The sequence below is a fragment of the Eptesicus fuscus genome, chromosome 11 (genome assembly GCF_027574615.1).
Source record: "Eptesicus fuscus isolate TK198812 chromosome 11, DD_ASM_mEF_20220401, whole genome shotgun sequence".
Lineage (NCBI taxonomy): Eukaryota > Metazoa > Chordata > Mammalia > Chiroptera > Vespertilionidae > Eptesicus > Eptesicus fuscus.
Genome location: NC_072483.1, coordinates 54,352,435 through 54,364,469, shown reverse-complemented (window position 1 = coordinate 54,364,469; position 12,035 = coordinate 54,352,435). Strand labels below are relative to the sequence as shown.

At 33.4% G+C, this 12,035-nt stretch overlaps 1 protein-coding gene across 1 annotated transcript in view; it reads left to right on the top strand.

Annotated features, from left to right (window-relative positions):
• Positions 1-12,035, top strand: part of SESTD1 (SEC14 and spectrin domain containing 1) — a 105,543-nt gene that overhangs the window by 65,169 nt on the left and 28,339 nt on the right. The window contains exons 6-9 of the mRNA XM_054723245.1: positions 2,506-2,619; positions 3,752-3,846; positions 6,692-6,747; positions 8,998-9,209. Coding sequence (XP_054579220.1) covers positions 2,506-2,619; positions 3,752-3,846; positions 6,692-6,747; positions 8,998-9,209 — 477 coding nt within the window. The remainder of the gene's footprint in view (positions 1-2,505; positions 2,620-3,751; positions 3,847-6,691; positions 6,748-8,997; positions 9,210-12,035) is intronic.

Here is a 12,035-nt window from a genome sequence, read left to right as displayed (position 1 = left end):
AAATTGAAGATATTTCAATTTATCTGTAAATAAATCTTTCATTGTGTGTCTCTAAAATATAAAGACTATAAAAACTATAACCCAATACCCATTATCACGCCTCAAAAAAATCCTTTAATATCTAAGAGCCAATTGGTTTCAAATTTGTTATTATTTGGTAAATGTTATAAAAAGATTTGGTTCTATAAGAATATTTTTTATAAGTACTATATTTTGAAATTTATTCATAAATTTATATATAAATTAAGGCACACATTGTTTTATTTATTTGTATCAGGAATTAAACAATGTCCATAAGTTGTGATTGGTTGAGATGCCTTTCCAAGTAGATAGGGTTTTTTAATTTTGTTAATAATTTCTGATTTGATTGATTATTGAGTCCTACCTTAATTTCATTGCAGTTTTTTTCTTTTTTGAAATGTACCTAGGCTTTCTTTATGGTGTGATATACAGTCATTTTAAAAAATATTTTATGATTGCTTTAAAAGAATATATAATTCTCTTATATTTGTTGTGGGATTCTGTATTTCTCTTTCTCTTTTCATATCCATTCTTTTTTTTCCTGGAAGAGAACAGGTTGTTTGTCTTGTAGAGTTTTTCATTGCCAGGAGTATCTCTGTGGTGTGATTAACATATTCTTCTGCCTTCTCAAATCTCTGTATTTCCATAAATTGATAGTTGGATTTAGACAATTGATTAGATTCAGAATTCATTTCCTTTTCCCAAGGCTGTTCATTGATCATGAGTCTCATAATAGTTGTCTTCTCTTTTTGTGATGTTAGCAGCCATTGATGATCAGTGCCTAGATCCCTTAATTTATTAAAATTTAAAATGATGTTCTAGTTCTATTATTCTTCCTTCATTTACTAGCTAGAATACTTCCATAATGAGAAACTTAACCTCATTTATTATTTACCCAGTGGTATTGTTGCTATGTAAAAGGTTAGATACTTTTTTCCCCTTTATATCCTGATTTTATAAGTATGAGCTCATTGAGATAAACATACTGATATTTTAAAATACCACATTTATTATTCTTACTGATATGCAAATTATTGCATCTTGACCAGTGGAAAACTTTTCAGGACTTTTTGGCACAACCCTAGTAGTCTTTGATAATCTCCATATCTGGATGAGACATCCCAAGCTCATCATGTGTATTTCCAGATCTGGCATTTCTCCAAGGAGATTTGATTCCTTAAAGTGGGAAATGGTATTTGGAGACAACATTTGGATGCTAGGAGTGTGTATGTTTACAGAATTGGTCATCATTTCTAACCTGTCAGTGGACAGAATTAGAGAATTTGTGTATGTAAGTGTATGTTTTTATTTAAGATCAAGTATGTCATGAGTTTAAACTGATGCTTCCAATTCAAATTGAAGACCATAAGGGCAACTTTTCCCCTCTCACATCTTCCTTCCCAAGAATTCCATTTTGTCAAGGACATCAGGGATCTGTGATCCCTGTCCTTTTTTTTTTTAGACTAGTTGGTTTCTCTGTGCCCTCTGCCCTCTGAGGAGTTACAGAAAAGTTATAATTTTATAGATTATCTGGCCTTTGTTCTTTAGGATGAGAATAGTGTTCCTTCCAGCTTGACACATTGTTTTTATTTTCTTCTTACCAAGTCTTTTTTGTGTGTGTAAATTTAAATTCATGTCTTAATGTCTTATTTTTGCTTCAATACTACCATTTGAATACCTTTCTCTCATGTATTTTTTTTATTCATGTGTATATTCACTGAAAGTTTATTTAGCTCTATAGTGGTCTCTTAGATGATTCCATAATTTGTATTTGAAATCTTTTGAAGTTTAGCGTTAAAAGATTTTTAACATAATTTTCAAGTTCATGAATTCTCTGCTCTACATTTTAGTTCTGATTTTCAAACTAAATATTAGTATATCCCAAGTTTTACTCTATCATTACAGGGACATGTTTTGTTAATATATAATCAAAGGAATGTTAGAGAAACTTTGTATAATTTTTTATATTCATCAAGTTTGATTTTTCTTATTAGCTTTTCATAAATTAAAATAAAGTGATAGACTTGTTAATTCTTTATTACAGAGTATAATCCAAGAGTACAATAAAGTGTGTAATTTTTGATTGCCAGATTTATTACTCATTTGTGCTTAATCATTTTATTGTACTTAGCTAAGTTTAAGGCCACATGAAAATTCTTTGCTGAAAATATTATTGTAGTAAAGGAGCTGATTTTTATTACCAAGAAATTATTAATATTGATAAAATTTGAAAATATTTAAGCCAAGCTACTCTAGTGTCCCTGTTCTTTTAAAATGTGATACTATAAAAAGTTAATGATCGCATATTTCTTAGTAATTAATATCCACAATTTATTGAATTGATTTTAAATGTTGTTGTATTAAATAATTGATATATCATGTTGGAAACAATATTGCATAGTTTATCCTAATTTTACCTCCTCATTACTTTCGTTGCCATAAAAAGTGGCTCACTAAATGTTTCTTTTCTTTTTTCCTTTATAGGTTATTTTAGTGTCTGCTAATAAATTGACTCGTTATATAGAACCATGTCAGTTAACTGAAGATTTTGGTGGAAGTCTCACTTACGATCACATGGACTGGTTAAATAAGAGGCTGGTTGGTATATTACAATGAGATAAAATGTTATTACATGTAAATAAGATATTTTGATAACTTCACTGTTTTAATCAACTAAAGTATAATTAACTAAAATGTAGATTGTTTTCCCTTTTATAAAAATGAAGAAATATAATGCATATCACATGAGAGTATAATATTTGAAGGCAAATACTTTGGAGTCAGATTCACAAATGTTAGCTATTACTGTTGTCATTAGTAGCAGTATTACTAGTTAAAGTTGTAAATCTTCTGGGTAGACAGAGTAGCATAACTTCCTGGGAGGTAATCTAGTTATATACCATTCTCATAGAAAATATTTAAACATCAATTTGAATTGGAGAGCAGTTTGGCAGGTTGTGGTTTATGATTCTGAAAATGTATCTTCTTTGTCAGACTTCTGAAATCTGGTACTCTGTATAATATAGCATTATTTAACCAAACTGTTGGGGACTCAAATAATAAATATATTAACTCCGTTTAGATTATATGCTAATTTTATTGAAGAATAATGAACTTTTGGATATTTCAGAATAGAAAACCAATTCTATTTCCATCATATTTAAACAATGTTCTCAGACAAATGAATGTCCACTTTATTTTAACCGGACTTGCCCAAATCCCTTTTTAGAAATATTTTAAGAACTCATGTTAAAATTGTAACTAATTTATTTTTATGCTGTATGCTTGTATGTAAAATTCTTTAACCATTACATGTAACCAGTATGGATTGATAATAGAATAACATAAAGAAATGTTCCATAACTGGAAGTAGAAAATTAAAACTTTTCTAAAAAATGTTCATGCAGTTAAAATTATTATGGATGCAGATGTTTCTCAAGGAAACGTAGGAATAAAAATAAACTTGCTGATTGAGGAATAAAAATAATTTCTTAATGTATTTAAATTTTAAGACTTTCTTATCCATTGAAACTATTCATTGTTTTAGGGAGTGGTTGAGTCTTCTCTCCTGTACACAGCTGTGCTCTGCTGGTTGAATTGTACTAAGTGACATCCAGAGGGAGAAGGAGAAACCTTCCTGGCTAATTCTATTGCTCTTAACTGAAAATCCTTTAGTACATACTAACTTTTAAGACTATTCTTAATATGTTAATAAAATTTCATATTGTAGGTTTTTGAGAAGTTTACAAAGGAATCTACATCATTATTAGATGAACTTGCTTTGATTAACAATGGAAGTGATAAAGGAAATCAAGAGAAAGAAAGGTAGGTGGCCAGAGTCATGCAATTATACCCTTGCAAACCTATGATTAACCTGATAAAAGAAACCTCTATTGTTAATGCAAGCTAAAAGAACTAAGGTAAGCAAGTCTCCATTCAATAAAAATTGCATAAAAAAATTGAATTAAATTTATTTTTTTAATTTTCAAGAATTTGCTTTATATGTAAAGTTTACTGATTTGAATAAAAGTTTCTTTACAAAAGACTTTATTTGATGAATAGTAATAGCTTTACTTTTTTTTCTGACACAATGTAAAATATTCATTGGCAAGGAAATGTTTTCCAAATGAAACAATATTTTACCTTTTTAGAATTCTACTTTGCTTATAAAGAATATTGGAAAAGGTTGCAGCTTGAAATAAATGTAATGTGACCTTATTTAAATACATTAGCACTTACATGCCTGGTTTATAGAACTCCTGTAACCTTATAAAGTATGTGATACTCATGAGTTCAACTTGGAGAATTAAGTATTTTATGACACTAGATAAAGTAATTGTTCAGTTGTATTATCTAAATGTAACTACTTAGATAAATCATTTTAATGGGTTTCCATTGAACTTGGTAACCTTCGCAGTTTTCATTTTCCTGTTGGTAGACCAAGTCACTCTCCCAAGGTAAAAAGCATTTCAGGATGCAAATGAACTCTTTCTGATCTCTCAATAACAAACTGGTCACTAGAACAGTAATTTTTCATTAGGAAATTTGAAAGAATCAGTACTCTCGTCTGTCTCTTTTGAATCTGGCCTTATAAATACAATAGAACCTATAAAAAAATTCATCTTGATATTCTGTGAATCCAAATATAGTCACATACCAATCAACTGAGATGATAAGAGGGATATGAGAGGGTCATTGTATAACACCAATTCTTGATTAAAACGAAGTAAAAATGTGAAAACAAATGGTTTGAATGTAAATGTCATTAAAGTTAAACATTTAGGAACATTACTATCCTATTGGTGCATTATAGAAATGTAAAATGTAAATATGTGTCTGTATATATATGCTATGGCTCAGGAATTGAAAACCTCACACAAGTTACTTGATAAAAATTAGCCAAACTTCTACTTCTCAATAGTCTAGCAGAGTAAGTTTGATGTTTCTTAAAGTCCTGTGTCTCAGCATGCTAAAAGGGTGCCTGTAGAAAATGAGTTTATAGTCAGAAGGTTTAATGCTGAGAAAGCATTGCAGTAAAAACAAAAACAAAGTGTTTGTTTCCCTAGAACTTCTTGTGTTTATGTTCCAGTGTCACCCTTTTTTTTCCATCTAATACTATCTTGTTCAGTTTGGAAATTATTTTGGGAAATGTTGGTTCGCATGAATATATGAAGTATTGTATAAATCTAGAGGGCCGGTGCATGACATTCGTGCACTGAGGTGGGGGGCGGTCTCTTGCCCGGCCTGCGCCCTCTCACAGTCCAGGAGCCCTCAGGGGATGTCCACCTGCTGCCTTAGGCAGACATCCCCCGAGGGGTCCTTAGCGCTGCCACAGAAGCGGGGGAGGCTCCCGCCACCGCCGCTACATTCACCAGCCATGAGCCTGGCTTCTGGCTGAGCAGCACTCCCCCTGTGGGAGTGTGTTAACCACCAGGAGGCAGCTCCTGTGTTGAGCACCTGCCCCCTGGTGGTCAGTGCGCGTCATAGCAACCAGTCATTCCGCCATTCGGTTGATTTGCATATTAGGGTTTTATTATATAGGATGTTATATATGTCAGTCTCTCCTAAAGGAACTCAAACTGTATTGCTTAGTCTCTAAAATCCCAGATAGTAAAGTCCTCCCCTTGCAAATTTTTATTACCTTTATGTCAGCCCTCAGAAAGTATCGAGGCTAAATAAGGTCCGAATGCCTAGATCAATTGACAAAAGTGAGAGATTTAGAGCAAGACTTCCTGGTTACAGCAGCAGGGTCCTAGGCTTTGATTTGTCATGTACATAATCTTTCACTTATCTTCTACTTCCCAAATGTGTTTTAATAAAGTCCATAGTCCAACTCACATGAAGCATATTTAGTACAGGGAAGAGAGTACAATTGCAGGGGACACACACACACCCACAAATATGAGAATATTTGCAGTTCTCAAAGGTTGCTGTAAGTAAACTTTGGATAGTTGGCAGATGACTACATGCGTTTTTTAATGTTAACATTTCTGGGTTATTACATAGTTAGCAATTTCATTTTGAAACACATATCCAGTGAAAACTACTAAAATGGATTTCTCTGATATATTTGAAATAACATCATAATCCTATATAATAAAAGGCTAATATGCAAATCGATTGAATGGTGGAATGACCGGTCACTATGACACACACTGACCACCAGGGGGCAGATGCTCAATGCAGGAGCTGCCCCTTGGTGGTAAGTGCGCTCCCACAGGGGGAGCGCTGCTCAGCCAGAAGCTGGGCTCACAGCTGGGCTCCGCTGCAGCGCTAAGGATGTCTGACTGACGGCTTAGGCTCGCTCCCCTAAGCCGGTAGTCGGGCATCCCCCAAGGGCTCCCGGACTGCGAGAGGGCGCAGGCTGGGCTGAGGGACCCCCCCCTCAAGTGCACGAATTTTGTGCACCAGGCCTCTAGTTAATAATAATAAACTATTTTTCTCAGTAGTGTATTTTGTGATTTATCACATAGATATGTTTGTGGGGATGAGTATTTAGTTAACTCTAATGGGTTTCCTAATGCTTTAGAGAAATTATGGTAGAACGGTATTTCTCAGATTTTCATACTTTGGTTGTTCCTGTTTTAATATGTATATATAAAGGATTTTCTTAAATTATATGGGTAGGAATACAGCTTTAAAAAAAAATTACTCTTTTGATGCTTGCCAGGTCTGTGGATTTAAATTTCCTTCCATCAGTTGATCCTGAAACAGTTCTTCAGACAGGTAAGACGAAAAAACATACTGATCAATAATCATCATAATCCAATAAACTAATCATATATTGATTGAGTCATGAAATAAACATTGGTTGAGCATGTGTAGCTGGTCTTTGAATAACATAATTTTGTTATAATGTTATGAGATGCTGTAGGAACTTAGCTCTTATTTATGTCAATTAGCCTATGGTAAAATTGGTTTGTTATATAGTGTTTTGATTAAGTTGGAGAACTATTGACGATTTAAGTGATGAATTACTCTGTATTATGTGGTAGAAACTTACGGGGAAATTTTTCAAACTGATATTTCATTTAACCGAGCTGTTAATGTACTCTACAATATTGAAAATATTAATAATGATAAATCGTTAAATTATCTCTCCCTTGAAATACTTGGGTTTATTTTCTTATCTGTAAAGTGGAGATAAAAATTTCTATTATATGAGGTTGCTATGAGGATTATTGAAAACTTATTCTAACATTGTAATTGTTTGTGTGTTTTTGTTTTTTTGTATTATTTCATCCTTCTAAAAACCCCTTGAGATAATTAGGATTATTTTCTCTACTTTGTACTTAAGGAAGCCAAGGCTTAGAGATATTAAAAAAACTTGCTCAAGATCAAGTAACTATTAAGGTTTATTACCATAGCACTAAAAATAGGACTAAATCCAGCGCCACTGGCTATACTGTTTCACAGTCATCTACGTAAAAACACTTGGCACCTTGTAATGGTCTTGAACATAGTGTGTGTTCATTGCTGCATGGTATGTACTATATATATAAATTCATAAAAGCCATTATGATCAGAATACATTTATCTTTTTACTTTGACAATTCCCTTAATGTTTTCCTTGTGGATTCCATTTCTGTTAGAGAAGCAGCACCACATAATGATTTCAAAGGCAATACTTGGAAACCAAACTGCTCAAGTCCCAACTCTAATATTACTAGTTGTATAACCTATATAATAAGTTACTTAACTTTTTCATGCCTCAGTTTCCCATCTTAAAATTGGGATGATAACAGTACCTACACTTCACTGGGTTGTGGTAAAGGATAAATGAGATAACATGTAAAGTGCTATGAGAACAGTGCCTGGTACAAAGCAGAATTAGAATTATGATCTATTATTAGAAAATACATTAGAAATAAAATTAAGGTATTATTATTTAAAAGAACTTTACTGTGTTTTATAATCTGTGAAATAACTAGAGATATTTGGGCTGGAATACAGTTTTGCTCTAGGTTTGAAACAATTCCTTGTTTATGTGCCACTAAGTCCTTTATTATATGCTATTTACTCTTAAAACAGGGAGAGTATAAAATAGAGAAGTTTAGAACAATCTTGGATATTTTTTAGAAATTGGGAATACCTCCAAATAAAATTAAAAATTTTGTTTCTATGTATTAAAAGCCATTTAAATTTAGGACATGTTCTTGAATAAAGGTGAAAATAAAAGAATTTAAATATCTGCATTTTTTTGACCACTAAATAATAGTTGGAATAGTAGTATCCTGGAAAAACAATTTGTTAATTTATTTACTTTTGAAATTGTTAGCATACTTACAGCTTTAGACTTTGTACATTCTGCATTTCTAATTCCTCAGGAATGAGCAGATTTTCTTTATTAGATTGCAGTAATTGAATAACGTTGGGTATTCTTTGGCTTCTCGTGATTCCCACTAATATATTGTGGGGAATCCTATAACTAAAGGTTGTTTATATATTATTTTGTACCAATAATAAGGACTCGCTACCTTTACTGCAATCGTACATTTGTTACACCGTCAACTTTTCTTTTAGGAGCTATAATTAAGGGTATGGATTAATACTAAAATCATACAACATATTGCTTAGTATTGATTAGTACCATCAGACAGAAATTCCAGAGTGTAATTGTACTCACAGGAAAAGAGGATTGGTTGGTACAGTATTCTGAGCAATGAATCCACCAATAAGATGAATATTATAAATATAGATAAAATATATAAATATGCCATAAAATTACTGTACAGTGTTGCATATTTAGAATATATATTCATGATATATGAAATAGTATATAAATATACTATGTTATATATATGTACATATATGCAGTTTTCTGTTTCTATATAAATTTTAAAATTACATGTGAGTACTTAAGACCTGATAGATAGATAGACATAAGGTAGATAGGCTCTAAAAATAAGGGGCTAGAATTGAGAAGAATTGTATTTCTTTATGGATATTAATTATAAGTATCTTTTATCCATAAAGGGCATGAATTGTTATCCGAATTACAGCAACGTCGATTTAATGGCTCAGATGGAGGAGTGTCATGGTCTCCTATGGATGATGAACTGCTTGCACAGCCACAGGTTATGAAATTATTAGATTCACTGAGAGAACAATATACCCGTTACCAGGAAGTTTGTAGACAACGTAGTAAGCGTACACAACTAGAAGAGATTCAACAGAAGGTGATGCAGGTAGGTGTCTGGTTTGAATATATTTAACTCTTTTTATTTATCAGTGTTGTGTTTTTTAAAAATAATTTCTACTCTGTGACTGATTTTATGCCAGGCATTATTTATAATATATGGAGAACCTTAGACATCATATCAAACTTAACTTTTAAATTATGTATATTTTTACAAATAGTATTTGTATTAAGAATATATTTTTTTCTACAGTGATGACATTGAACATTCAGTTCACGCTATCAGAATGAACTTCAAAAATAACTAGTTGGAAACATCTGTGGTCTCTGCATTCTTATAAACTAGAGGCCTGGTGCACGAAATTCGTGCATGGATATATATATGTGTGTGTGTGTGTGTGTGTGTGTGTGTGTGTGTGTGTCCCTGTCCCTGTCCCTTAGCCTACCCTGTACCCTCTCCAATCTGGGACCCCTCAAGGGATGTCCAACTGCCCATTTAGGCCCGATCCCACTGGGCAGTCGGACATCCCTCTCACAATCCAGGACTGCTGGCTCCCAACCGCTCGCCTGCCTGCCTGCCTTATTGCCCCTAACCGCTTCTCCCTGCCAGCCTGATCACCCCCATCTGCCCTCTCCTGCTGGCCTGGTCACCCCTAACTGCCCTCCCCTGCCAGCCTGGTTGCCCCTAACTGCCCTCCTCTGCTGGCCTGGTTGCCCCTAACTCCTCTCCCCTGCAGGCCTGGTCCCCCTCAACTGCCCTCCCCTGCACGCCTGGTCCCTTCCAACTGCCCTCCCCTGCTGGTCTGATTGCCCACAACTGCCCTCCCCTGCCGGCCATCTTGTGTGTTGGAGTGATGGTCAATTTGCATATTACCTCTTCATTGGATAGGATTACATTGTATTATTGATATTTGATTTTTTAATAATTTGTTAGTGTTTTGTTAATTTGAGCATTTAGTTTCTCTATCCGAGTGAAGTGATAAATGTAATATAAGCAATTATAATATTAAATTTTATTATATGAAACTGATAGAAATTTTTAAGTGTATTTAATATTTATAATTTTTTAGTTCTTTTTATATTTAAAAAATCAATGCCAAGGAAGACATTTCTATTATTTAAACTACATTCTGAATTTTCATGTTGAATTATTAAGAGATAAATCTTAAAATATTTTACTTAAAAATTCAGATTAGAAATGTTTTTTTATTACATTTATTAGGTAATTATTTATGAAGTGCTTATTATATAGGATATAAAGGTACACTTGCCTTTTGCTATCATTACACTTACGGGGATAGAATATTAAGTGTCACAGGGGCATGACTGATGTGCTATGGGTATTTATAGGAGAGATTATTCCTCTGGTTGCAGGTAATCTAGGAAAATTTAGTGGAGTAGGTGGAATTTGAGCTTGTCCTCCAAGCATATGTGGGACTTCTTTTAAACCAGGCATCTCCTTTTGGTTTAAAAGAGTTTGACATTTTGTGAAGGATAAAGAACAGCATGAATAAATAATAGCAGCACGAAAGCCCAAGCTCCATTGAAGAAAAAGGAAGCAGTAAAGCATTGTGGGAAATTTTTGGCTTTTGAATCATAGAGCAAAATAGTTCAGAGAGCATGTTCTGAATCCCACTTCTTCTATTTTTTTGGTGTGTGATCATGGCTATATTATTTAGCCACCTGAAACTTCATCTAACTTCCTTTTTTTCTTTTTTCCCTTTCTCTATTTTCCTCCCATAGTTTTTTCATTACTGAAACAAATAATAAGTCCACTTTTGAAGGGTTTGCTGAAAGAACCCAGTACTTGATTAGTGGCAGCTTTTATATATATTTCCATTGAATTAGACTCTAGTCTAGAAGTACACTTTAGTTGTTGGCATACTTTTTCTGTAAAAGGCCAAATAGTGAATGTTTTGGCTTTGTGGGGCAATTTTTCTTGCAGCTATGGCTATTTAACCTGCCCTTGTAATCCGTAGACATTATGTAAATGTATGTGTATGTCTGTGCTCCAGTGAAGTTTTATTTACAAAAACAATGGTAGGCCACAATTGGCCTGTAGTTGTTGACCTCTGACCAGATCATCAGGATGTCATGGGTACAAAAGCTTGAAATGAAGGAAGGAGCTGGATCATGGAAGATCTTGCATTCTAGACGAAAGTATTTAGGTTTTATCTCATGATAACCAAACCAAAGATTGCTGAACATAAATTAATTATACTAATATGTAACTTTTTCTGTGTAATATATTTGTAAGTTAAAGATAGCTTGTATTAAATTCAGTTAAAATTAGCCAAGTAGCTTGAGAGTACCGTAGTCCCCTATGTCTGAGGGGGGTACATATCAAGACCCCCAGTGGATGCCTGAAATCACGAAGAATACCTAAATCTGTATATGCTATGTTTTTTCTCTATATGTATATACATTTTCACTTAAAGGAAACACTTTATGGCTTCTTTTTGGCCTATCCAAATAGCCACCATCACTACTCTTGCAATTTGTGGCCACTGTTAAGTAAAATAAGGGTTACTTGGACACAGCACTGTGATACTGTGATAGCCTGATAACTGAGAAGAAGGCTAAGTGATTAATGGGTAGGTAGCATATCTAGTATGGATATGTTAGATAGAGGAATGATTCACTTCCTGGCTGGGACAGTGCAAGATTTTATCACACTACTCAAAACAGCATGCAATTTGAACTTATGAATTGTTTATTTCTGAAATTTTTTCATTTAAATGATGGGACTGCAGTAAGGGGGTATCTTGGAATACTGTAATGATGGAATAACAGTGGTATACAAGTTACCCAGGTAATCTGGATTCACTCTCTTCTACCACTTTCAAGTTGGTAATGAACTGTAACCACTCAATGC